Source organism: Phyllopteryx taeniolatus, chromosome 8 (genome assembly GCF_024500385.1).
Source record: "Phyllopteryx taeniolatus isolate TA_2022b chromosome 8, UOR_Ptae_1.2, whole genome shotgun sequence".
NCBI classification, from domain to species: Eukaryota; Metazoa; Chordata; class Actinopteri; order Syngnathiformes; family Syngnathidae; genus Phyllopteryx; species Phyllopteryx taeniolatus.
In genome coordinates this window covers 27,065,278-27,077,500 of record NC_084509.1, presented here as the reverse complement: position 1 = coordinate 27,077,500, position 12,223 = coordinate 27,065,278, and the positions used below count along the sequence as shown (strand labels likewise).

The 12,223-nt window shown below is 42.9% G+C and overlaps 1 protein-coding gene and 1 long non-coding RNA gene across 4 annotated transcripts in view; one reads left to right on the top strand and one right to left on the bottom strand.

The window, feature by feature from the left end:
• timm50 (translocase of inner mitochondrial membrane 50 homolog (S. cerevisiae)) overlaps nt 1-12,223 on the bottom strand; it is a 36,971-nt gene that overhangs the window by 7,842 nt on the left and 16,906 nt on the right. For all 3 annotated transcript variants that reach the window (XM_061781873.1, XM_061781872.1, XM_061781871.1), the window contains 4 exons: nt 10,156-10,214; nt 9,960-10,079; nt 6,971-7,075; nt 4,336-4,434 (listed from right to left, as the gene is read on the bottom strand). In XM_061781873.1, coding sequence (XP_061637857.1) covers nt 4,336-4,434; nt 6,971-7,075; nt 9,960-10,079; nt 10,156-10,214 — 383 coding nt within the window. The remainder of the gene's footprint in view (nt 1-4,335; nt 4,435-6,970; nt 7,076-9,959; nt 10,080-10,155; nt 10,215-12,223) is intronic.
• LOC133482148 (uncharacterized) lies at nt 2,103-8,885 on the top strand. The gene is made up of 4 exons (XR_009789703.1): nt 2,103-2,241; nt 2,847-2,927; nt 6,993-7,030; nt 8,206-8,885. It is a non-coding gene; the product is annotated as an uncharacterized LOC133482148 (long non-coding RNA).

Genomic DNA, 12,223 nt, shown 5'->3' with positions numbered 1-12,223 from the left:
ATCAAAAACCGACATCAATGTGTAAAGGATAAGACCGCACGGGCTCAGGAACACTTCAGTAAATACAGTTCGGCGCTACATCTTCTATGCAAAGCAAAGCAAAACTATTTATCAACAACACCCTGGGCCAGAGCTCATCTAAGATGGACCGATGCAACGTGGAAAAGTGTTCTGTGGTCCGACGAGCCCACATTTCAAATTGTTTTTACTCTACAAATTTTATTATACTCGCTTTTAATTCGGGAGTTTTATTGTGAACATTTGAATGTTTCAGGATGCTCTGAATGAGATGAGCAGTTGTAAGTTGGAACTGTTTGAAACGTTGTGACGTGGAAGAATGGCTTCAATTTGTCAAACGTCTCAATTTCAATTGGAATGTGTCTCTTTGGTGCCAAACAACTATGTTGAAGTGAGTTGAGGAGTTCCATTTCCACAAAAGTAGTGCTTCGGCATCACCTTGGTGCCAAGTAACTATGTTGACGTGAGTTGAGGAGTTTCATTTTGACAAAAGTACTGTAATTTCTCATGTACAATGCACATTTCACCCCCCCAAAAAACTGTCAAAAGTCAATAGTGCAGAGTATAGGGGAAATTGAAAAAAACCTTTCATATTATATAAATGTATGCCGCCATCTAGAGGGTATGAAACAACTAAACTTTCATTCCAATATGCCACCACCACCTAGAGGTTGTGAAAAAAGTGTGCCTACACTTTCATTCCAAAATGACAGTGGTACATATGACTGCATATATGTACAGTTGTGCTCATAAGTTTACATACCCTGGCAGAATTTGTGAAATATTTTTTTTTTTTTTTTTTTTTAAATACGACTGATGACTGAACAACAACAATCATTAATTTCTTTATTGTTATGTTTTGTTTAATGATAATGATTTTCTGAAATGCTTGACAGTTTAATTTTAATCCCATTAAAATAAAATTAAACGTGTTTTGCCTGGTCCTTCATGTTTTTCTTTACAGAATTGTACACTTCTTACAAATTCTGTCTGGGTAATCAAACATGAGCACAACTGTGTGTTTTCTCATTTACTTAATAAAAGTAAGGTATTATGTGTTCAAATAAATTTGAAAAAACTAAAAGATAATACTTCATGTTTTGATCATATGGGTAGAAGCAAACTCATGCATTGTAAAAATGCATTATACATAGGTAGAAGGGTTTTCCAGAATTTTGAGGTCAACTTTGGGGGTGCGCATTATACATGGGTGCCCATTATACACGAGAAATTACGGTAGTTCTTTGGCATGATATGGAAGTGAGTCATCCATTATGCCTTCCTTCTGTCTTTGATTGGTTCTTTCCTAATGGGGTCGAGAGGGCTGATTTTTCTCCCCATCTCATTTTTCTGTTGTACTACTGTCAGGTTTGTACAGACAGTTCTAACAAATATGACAAAAAAGTTTGTAGTTTAAAAAACAGAAAACTGTTTTTTAAACTACAAACTCCCCTTTCAAGTAGAGTCATGAAGTATTTGTACTTTGTGCTAGTGCAACGTAACCATTGAGGCTAGTGCTCATAATGGTCAATCATTTACCGTACGCACCGGGAGATCACGTACTGACGACGCTTCGTCATGTCGCGGACGGCGGTAACCAGACCGATTCGGGAGCGTTGACATGAGCTCGTGTAGCACGTGTCACGCCGCGGCTGAGCGCGAGGCGCCTTTTACGACATGGCATGACGTCGTGCAACTGCATGGAGAGAAAACACCAAAGACAAATATTAACACCTTGTTATATGTGAGCTCACGTGGCTTTAGCTGGCGTGACTTTTAGTAAACACAATGACTGTGCGTGCGTGCTTGCGCTGCATGTTTCTCATTGTTTTATGCCTTGTGGAGATGAGATAAGGCATCATTAAAATGATTTAGGGCATTATAATTGCTTTGGTTGACCTTGCAACAATCGCTGAGCACTGCGCTTTGAGCGGAAGCGGCAGAAGCCCGTTTGCGTGCGCGCAGAGGAAGACTGCTAATCCGACTGTTGTGCTCCTCTTCATCCTCACCCTCGTCATTCCTCATCCAACAATAAGACATCGGATCCAGGACGCGGCCCACAAACAATAGCAGGATGCCGCGCAGGTTTCACACTGACGGGACCGAGGATCGCTCGTTGTGTAACCAGCGTCCCGCGTTGAAGACGGCCTGCTGAGGGCGCCGTCTCGTGCAAACGACAGCTGCGCATCGGTTTGTGTCCCGGTCCACTGACGCGCGAGTCCTGTACGTACTTGTATATTAGACATGCAACAATCAATTGATGAATCAACAAGTCATCGATTATCAAATTATTCAACTATTATGATAATCGATTAATCGTTTAGAGACCTTGTTTAGCTTAAAACTGTCCAAATCCTCAGAATTTCAGCCCCTCAACAGTAAATATTCTCCGATTTCTGTCGTTCTCCATTAAAGAAGACTGAGGATCTTTTTTCAAAATAAGATATTTGCAAGCATCTGCTTTTACACTGGCAAACAGCGATCAACATTATTGCGGATTTTCTGACGGATGTTACAGATCAAACTAGGAACTGAATTAGTAGAGTCATAATGCCAAGATTCTGACTTTGATACTATACCTGCATAAAGTACCTCGTTATCTGTATTGAAACGATACCACGGCAAAAACCTAAATCATCACTAAAAGCTCTGGAATGAAAACTGAAAACAACTTCAGACACCAATTGGAGATAAACTTGGAATTAGCCCATTCTTAAAAGTCATTTTTAAAATTAGATCAATGCCTGCATGACCATATGTTACACACACACACAGCGGCTGAAATAAGTATTTAACACGTCACCCTTTTTCTCATTATATTTCCAAAGGTGCCATTGACATGAAAATTTCACCAGATGTTGGGAACAACCCAAGTAATACATACATACAACGGAAGTAGAACAAATAAGGTAAGAAATTAAGTTGTTTGTAATCATGTGAAATGACACGGGGGAAATGTATTAAACACGCCAACTGATATTTATTGAATACTTTGTACAAAAGCCTTTGTTTGCAATGACAGCTTCAAGACGCCGCCTCTATGGAGAAACTAGTAGCATGCATTGCTCTGGTTTGATTTTGGCCCATTACTCCACACAAGCAATCTTCAAATCTTGAAGGTTCCATGGGCTTCTTTTATGGACATCGAGTTTCAGTTCTTTTCATAGATTTTCGATTGGATTCAAGTCAGGTGATCGGCTGGGCCATTCTAGCAGCTTTATTTTTTTCTTTAAAACCAAATGAGAGTTTCATTGGCAGTATGTTTTGGATCATTATCCTGCTGAAATGTCCACCCTCGTTTCATTTTCATCATCTTCGTAGATGGCAGCAGATTTTTGTCAAGAATGTCTCGGTACATTTGCCCCTTCATCCTTCCATCAATAATGTGAAGTTTACCAGTACCGTTTGCTGAAAAGCAGCCCCACACCATCATGTTCCCACCTCCGAACTTCACTGTTGGTATGATGTTTTTAGGGTGATGTACAATGTCATTTCTCCGCCAAACATGGTGTGCATTATGGCATCCAAACAGTTACATTTTGCTCTTATCCGACCAGACTATATTCTCCCTGTATTTAATCAATCATGTCAAGTAAAACAAACAAAAAAAAAAAAAAAAAAAAAAAAAAAAAAAACCAAACAAAAAAAAAAACATCAACTCAGTTTTTGTGTGAAGTTTAGGCCGTTGAAGGGATTTGTTCGTTTGCTGCTCCTAAATTCTGTCGGCATACGGAACGCGGCTCGCTCGCCAGGAGGAGTTGTTGACGCCGACGTGAGTTCTGGAGACGGGACGCGGGAGAAGTAGGTTAACCGGACGCTCCGCCACGCTCACACGTGACAGTTGGAGCGGCCGGCCTTCGGGGGGACAAGGAGGGGACGGGGGATTAGCGGGACGGAGGAAGAGTGACGGGAGAAAGGAGGGGGGAAGGCCAGGGTCAAAGGGAGGCTACGAAGAGAAAGGGGGGTCGCGGGGTGGTTCCACTGTAGTCCTTGGCACCAAAGCACCCATTTTGTCAAAATGAAACTCCTCAACTCTCCGACAGTTCCTTGGCACGAAAATAACACCAAAGCAATACTTTTGTCAAAATGAAACTCCTCATCTCACTTCCACCTAGTTCCTTGGCACCAAGCTGATGCCAAACCACTACTTTTTGCCAAAATGAAAATCCTCAACTCACTTGAACATAGTTCCGTGGCACCAAAATGATAAATACTTTTGTCGAAATGAAACTCCACTAATAGCATTGGGTAGTTACTAAGTATGACCAGTGATAGAATGGTCATTGACAGTTGCTTGTAGTTAACACACGCACACACCTTGACATGATGTCCATCCATGTAGCGCGTGGCGTCTCTGAAGAGACGATAGAGGACGAAACCCTGCGGGTCGATGCCGTCAATCAAAGGGTACGCCGTCTGGGACACACAAAAGACACCACTTCATTTGCAAGCGCCAGACTTCCAAACTGGTCGTTCCGGGTGGAATTTAAATGTTAGCCGGAGTAACCGTAGAAAAGATACGCAAGCAAATTTCTGGGTTATTTTTCAGAGAGGTGGAACGGTGACCGACTCGTTAGCACATCTGCCTCACAGTTCTGAGGTTGCGAGTTCAAATCCGGCCTCGCCTGTGTGGACTTTGCATGTTCTCCCCATGCCTGAGTGGGTTTTCTCCAGGTACTCCGGTTTCCTCCCACATCCCAAAAACATACATGGTAGGTTAATTGAAAACTCTAAATTGCCCATTGGTGTGAATGTGAGTGCGAATGGTTGTATGTTTCTATGTGCCCTGCGATTGGCTGGCGACCAGTTCAGGGTGTACCCACCTCTCGCCCACAGAAAGCTGAGATAGGCTCCAGCACACCCGCGACCTGCGTGAGGATAAGTGGTACGGAAAATGGATGGATTTTTTATTTTTAGAGTGACCAAATTGTTGGGTCAAAGTAACCATTTGTTGGGTCATACGGCTGATATGTTAACCTAATTCCTAGGTTGCTTGTGTTGGGTCAAATATCTTGGGCAGATTTTCTGAAAGTAACCAAATTGTTGGGTCAAATTAACCCATTGTTGAGTTATCAAATAACCACATTTTTGGTGTTTTTTTTTTTTTTTTTACCCAAATGGCTGGGTGATTCATTCAACCCAAAAGGTGGCTCAAATGAATAGCCCATTTGTTTTTTTTTGGGGGGGGGGGGGGCAATAATTTGGTTAAAATGAACCTAAACTGTTTTTAGAGTGTGTATAATTTAAATGTTAAATGTAAATGCAGGCCGTCTGCAGAAGCCTGCTATTGTGTGTGTTGTGGGACAAAAGGGCCACACACAAACAGACTCGGCATCAAGGTGACGACCCTTTATGCATGTCAAAGTGCCGTCAGACCCCTCCACGACGCCTCAGCGCACATTTAGCATGTGAAGAGGCGACGTTAACAAAATGTCAGACGCGATTGCCCGCATTGTCCATGCATGATTTTGCTCTTCTTCCAACTGGTGACCAGCACGTCCGTGACCTTCTTTAAAGCGGGACTTCCTGCTTGGGATCTGATTAAAGTGAAAGGATTCCAGTTTGACAACATGCTTCTCAAATAAGAAATTTGCAAACATTTTCTTTAACTATAGCTCATTAATAGGGCCCAACTAATACGGATTTTTTGAGGCAGATTCCCATTCTGATATATGGCCCCAAAAAATTTCCGATAACCACTTAATCGCTAGATTAAGACGATATGAACACAATAACTTATTTATTTGGTCCCTTAACGATTAAAAAAACAAAGATATGAATGACAGGCAGAAAGAACATTTGACAATTTTACAATACTTTGTCCTTATTTGTTTAACTTTACAACAAAGAAAATGTCAAGCACAAAAACATGCAAAAAAGCATTAACTGATTAATTCCTCTTTAGATTTAGGTCATAAATGTATGCAGTATATAAGCAACATAAAGACTGACTGGCAAAAAATTATGCAAGATTCCCTTTAACATTAAATCACACTTCTTCTACTCCATTATTTTCTTTGCCATGAAGTGATGACTTCAAAATCAAAACCAGAGACGACGTTCTCAGATGTCAAAAGATGTCATCTTTGACAGAGTTGTATATTATATAAATGATGTAAGGAGAGGGGAGAGAGAGAGAGAGAGAGAGAGAGAGAGAGAGAGAGAGAGAGAGAGTTAAACTTAAATGGGAGCCGAACTATTTATTTGTTTTTAAAAAGTTTCCTGTCAACACAGAATCGTCTCAAGAAAAGTGTGTGCCCGCACGCAAATTCCGAAACTTCCCCAAAACCTCCTGGTTGCCCTTCTGGTTGTTATATGCGGTGAATTTAAGAGCATGTGTTATATATGGTTCTCCATCCCCACCTGTTCCTGAGAGTGGTCGTCGGGGAGCAGAAGATTTTTCCTTATGTAAAAGCAATATCATGCTCAGGAGCTTCGGCAGCACTTACCCAACACGGTAACCAGCCGTTGTTGTAAATAGTGGCGGTGGCCACGAGAGAACTGGGCCAAAAAAGTCATTGTCTCAGATGCGCATTGAATTGAATGGAGTCAGCGCTCCATCTAGTGGACAAATAGCGATAGGACATACTTCTGTGTGACTCCAACACCTTACAGCATTTACTGTTTCATGAGAAAGTAAGAATATGTTGGCGTTTAATTGGCCAAACTCCGGCCGAATATTATGATTTTGAAAAGGGCTAAAATTGGGCAATAAAGTCGGCCGAGCGATGAATCGGTCTGGCCCTAGTGATTAATAATTTGTGATATTCATCTATGTGAAGACACAGATGAATGGTAATGATTTTGCACAATAACAATCAATAATAATTGAACAAAGTCAGAAACAGATCATCAATATCTTTATCATCTGCTCACATCTGCATGACGCCTTGTTTCGGGATAATAAGTGTGTGTGTGTATGTGTGTGTGTGTGTGCGGGCATGCTTCTCACCATGCCGGTCTCTGCGGTGAAGATGATGATCTCGTAGAGCGGCGCCAGCTGCTGGAACAGGTAATCGATGCCGGGACGTTTCTTGAAGCGCCACCCGGTTGCCAGCTGGAGGCGCACATGAAGCAAACGTGATCACTTTAGGTGGCGGCTAAATCGTTTAACGAGAAGAACAAGTCCAAGGTGGGATTCAGAAGTCTAGTTGGTCGTGGTGCGGTGCACGTTTAAACGTAGGTATAGTGCAGACATGGGCCGGTTAACGGTTTCAAGGTATACCGCCGTTTCAAAATGTCACAGTTTCAAAACTGACAACATTTTTACCGTCAGTGCGAGCGAGTTGTTGGTGCGAGCAATCAGCAGCCAGCTCCAAGAGTTAGCATGTCTATAATTGGTGAAATAAATACTGTAACTACTGTAGTAGAGCTTGGAATCACCGTCTAAATCCCCAATTGCTATTCGCACTGACTAACGAATCACATTCAAATTGTTACGCCTTGTATTAATCCAAAAGGGGCCAAAATTCAAGGCTGCCATATTGGATCGGAAGTGAAAAGCTTGGATCGGGAGATCCCTACCTAGTATAATGTGTGTCAGACCACACCGGGCATCCTCCAATTGTTTCTGCTATACTATATTTACAGTAAGTGTAGCACAAAAGACAACCAATTTCCAAATACAGTGCCGTGAAAAAGTAGTGTCCCCCTTCTCAAATTCTTAGAACATCAAACAAATATAACCCAAGTGAACTTAAAATGCTGTTTTTAAATGGTGATTTCAATAAGAAAAAAAATAAATAACAAATGTACCTGGCCCTGTGTGAAAAAGTAATGGCCTTCTAAATCTATGAACTGGTTGGATTATCCTCAGCAACAACAACTGAAATCAAGCGTTTTCTCGAAATGGCAATGAGTCATTCACATCCCTGTGGAGATACTTTGGCCCACTCTTCCTTGCACAATTGTTTGAATTCAGCAAAAATTTTGTTTGCGAACAACATGAACGGCCTTTTTAAATTCATGCCACCGCATTTGAATCGGATTCAAGTCCAGACTTTGACGTGTCCACTCCAAAACATCTATTTATTTATTTTATTTCATTCTATTCTATTTTGTTCAGCCATTCATAAGTTGACTTGCTAGCATGTTTTGGATCATTATGCTGCTGCAGAACCCAAGCTTGAGATTCAGCTTGAGGTCAAACTGATGGCTGAACATTCTCCTTCTGGATTTTCTGTTAAGGAGCAGAATTCATGGTTCCAATCAATCACAGCAAGTTGTCCAGGTCCTGAAGGAGAAGCAGCCCAAGTACATCACACTACCACTTTTTTTCTTTTTCCCTTTGTTTTTAAATGCTTTTAATCATGTAAAGCACATTGAGTTACATTGTGTATGAAATGCGCCATATAAGTACATTTGTTTTGCTTTGCTTACCACCACCATGTTTGACTGTTAGTGGTGGTTACGCAAGATGTAACGAGACACACACGCACATTCCAAAAACCTCAACTTTCATCCCGCCAGTCCATATAATATTCTCCCAAAAATCTTGGGAATCATTCAGATGTTTTTTTTGCAAAAGTAAGACAAGCCTTTATGTTCTTTTTGGTCAGCAGTGCTTTTTGCCAACTCTGCCATGGAAACACTGCAAAAATATAAGAATTTGAGAAGGTGGCCAATACCTTTTTCACGGAAATGTATTTGATCCATACACCCTGGTGGAATACAATTTAAAAAATATTTAAGTGAACATTAACCCTTTATTGCTCAGTGACTGTTTTTTGTCAATGTCTTCGTGTCTCCAATGTGTTCTTTGTCAATTGACTGTCTGTTGTCGTGCTAGAGCGGCTTCAACTACCGGAGACAAAGTCCTTGTGTGTTTTTTGGACATACTTGGCAAATAAAGATGATTCTGATTCGGATTGACTTTTACTTTTAAGTTTGTGCGTCTGGTGTAGAAACATAACGACAGCTTCAAACGTGTGTGTGTGTGTGTCTGTATGTACAAGGGGGTTGGGTGGGGTCCCAGCAGACAGGTGGTGAGATGACACACTTGTTACCTACCACCTGTCTAAAAAAACAAACACAAACAAAACGGTTTCTTCCTAAAATAGGACCAAACCAAATCTGATGGGACCAGATTCGACTGAACTGGATGGGACAAGACTGGACCAAACAGTGCAGGAACACAACACCCCAAACCATAGAGGACCAGACCAGAACAGGATAGGACCAGACTGGAATGGACCAGAGAGTTTTGCCCTTCAATGTGGGCCTGACAATCAAGCAGCGCATCAAAACTCCAAACTGCCAAAACTTGGGTTTCAGCACGTCTGTGCTGTTTCCCGGTCCGTGCACCCTGCCCCTCCGCCCTGCTTGCCCCCCTGGATTTTGAATGCATCACACACACTCCCTATGTTTTAATGCACCACATACACCTATCTCTGGGGGCGCGATGGGTCGTGGGTCGTGGGGGGGTTTGGCTGTTAGGCAGTAGTGCCTGGCAGCCCTGCCCCCACCCCCTTGGCTCACTGTCCTGTCCTTCTCTCACAGGGTGTAGCACTACAGCCCCATGCAACACTCATATTAATGTTTCATTGTTGGAGATAATGTAATTATTTACTTCTCTCACCCTGTTTACAATTAGTGCTTTGTCTTTCGTCTTTGTTTCTCTCTCCCTTCTAGAAACTTTGTTCTATTCGACTGATCAAGTCTGATTCTCAATAAACCTCAATTATAATACCACAGCGGAAGCTTAAAAACACCACTGTGACACAGTAAAACTGTTACGGCAAAAAAGGATACAGATTTTCCATTCTGCTTGACCTAACAGCCGAACGGGGAAAAAAAATAATACAAAAAAAAAAAAGCGATCCAAACTGCCCAAATGGGAGAGGATCAGATGGGGCTGCACCTATCTGGACAGGATCTGACCGGGGAGTACCAGATCCGACCATAAGGACCATATAGGACAGGAAATGTTCGTGCAAACGTACCGACCACTCAGGGTGCAGCAGGACATCTGTGAGCTCCAGGACCAGCGTGTACGGAGGTTGGTAGTAAGGCTCCTTCACTGGGTCTGGCAACAGTTTGGGACTGGTGGGCTCGATGATCATCTGACAGCATCAAACACAAGATCTGAGGATCTTTGGGATCATGCGGGTCCACGTTGGAGAGCTGCAGTCCACTCACCTGTCTGTAGTCCTGGAAGTACTTGACAGTTCTCTTCAGTTGCTGGACCACTGGAGGTTCTGAAAGAGACAACATCTGTCAACCTAACCAAGAGGAAATATCTCAAATTGAGGCAAAATCTGCTTGTTCTTTGTTAGCGATGAAACAATGCTTTTTTTTTTCAGGACGGAAACCGATTATTAGTAGTCAAGGTCAATAACAGATTATTTGGAGCCGATATTCATTTGCTGTTAAAAGGAAAATATTGTCAAACTTCTGAATGACACAAACTCCAACACTAAACTTTAAATGCCTTTAGTGTGACGATAACTCTCCGACACCGCACCTTGATGTCAACTAAGAGGATTGCGCATTGTAAGTGGGCGCATTGCCTCCCATGCTTGCCGTTGTCAACATTTATTCGTGAGCACAAGCCAATGTTTACGTACAAACGTTAGCTAGCACAACATTTATTCGTGAGCACAAGCCAATGTTTATGTACAAACGTTAGCTAGCACTAGCTTGTTAGGCTACATAACGTTTTGTTGCCTGCTTGCGAGCCATATCGTATTATAAGCATGTGAACATACCTCAAGCAATCCTTGAATGGACAACCCAAAACGTCCGCTCCCGAGTACCCGGTGACATCGCACGTTTTGTTCCCTCTTTTTGTTATTTCCCCCCCAACATTCCCGTGGCGGGTCAGCAGCATAGATTAGAAACTGAACATTTTACTAAATCAATAGTTCCTGAAGTTTACCCAGTTACAAATCGACCTCTTTATACTCGCGCGGACGGCAACCGCGGTGACGTCACTACGGCTGTCCCACGCATAGTTTGGCTTTATACTCAAGCGCAACCCATGCGCAGTGTTTTGAAAGTGTGCTGCAGTTCTCCTCCAAGTCGGGGGTGTCGCTACGGTTGGTATTGGCTAGGACACCACAAGGTGTAGTTTCCTCTGCATTCTTTTTTTGCCATTTCCGGTAGCTGTTTTTACTTTCCTTTCAGTAACAAGGACCAAAGCAACAACAATGGCGACCGCGACAGAACAAATGGACCTAGATGACCAGATGATCCGTTTAATTATGCTTTAAAATCGATATAGATGGCAGCGACCTAGATGGTATGTAGAACCAATGGGCACGCTGGTACGTCATCACAGCATGTGAGTAAAACGGAACAATCACGAGAGATGAGATCCGCGGCGTTTGACGCGCAGCAACTATTTTTGTCGGGTGTGCGTCAAGCTACGCAGACGCGCTGCGCGGGGCAATTCGTCGGTCACGTGATGAATGCGGGCGTTGTCGGACGCGTGACCGCGGGAGTATAAAGAGGCCTTTATTTCTTATGATCGGCCCCATTGGTCTATCCCTATTCTTTGTCTGACAACATAAAGGTGTGTCAGAAAGATTCCAGGATATGTGTTACAAATGATATTTCAAACCTAAACTACGAGTTTTCCCATTATATTGCGACCGGCCGATCAAGGAGCGCATACACAAAGAAATCCTGCCAAACTGCCAAAAGGCAGGTGTGAAGAGCCAAAGACTTGAGCCTGCTCCGAATACTTTTGCGGATGCACTTGGTTTCCCAGCGCTTTACTTTTGGATTAAATATGCTCCTTCAGAACATCAGCGTCATCACATTTACGGAACATGTGACAGCGCACTGATGACTGGGCCAGATTAAGATAGCCAGCTAGGTGTCCGCTAATGACGCATCCAGCTGCCACAGTGTTAATGACCAATTATAATAAAGACGTCCCGTGGGGCCGTTGGCTCTTTACTAGCGATGCCATGACAATAGCTGCGGCGTACGTGTGTGCTTCCTAAGCGCACACATGCGCTCAAGATGCACGCGCTGACGCTAGGACGCCGCGCTCCCAGGGGACTCCATCCCCCAGAGTTCATAGCAGCGTGCTCAAGCAGGAAGCAGCAGCCATCTGCCACCCTTTACGATGCAGCTCCTACCGTTCACTTAGATACAGCGCAGACTACGGCTGCGCGATACTGCCCTAAAATGAATAGGAGGGGCCGCAGGATATTAGGCGTAGCTAACTTTTTCTTTACAGATCAAGTAAAACAAGTTT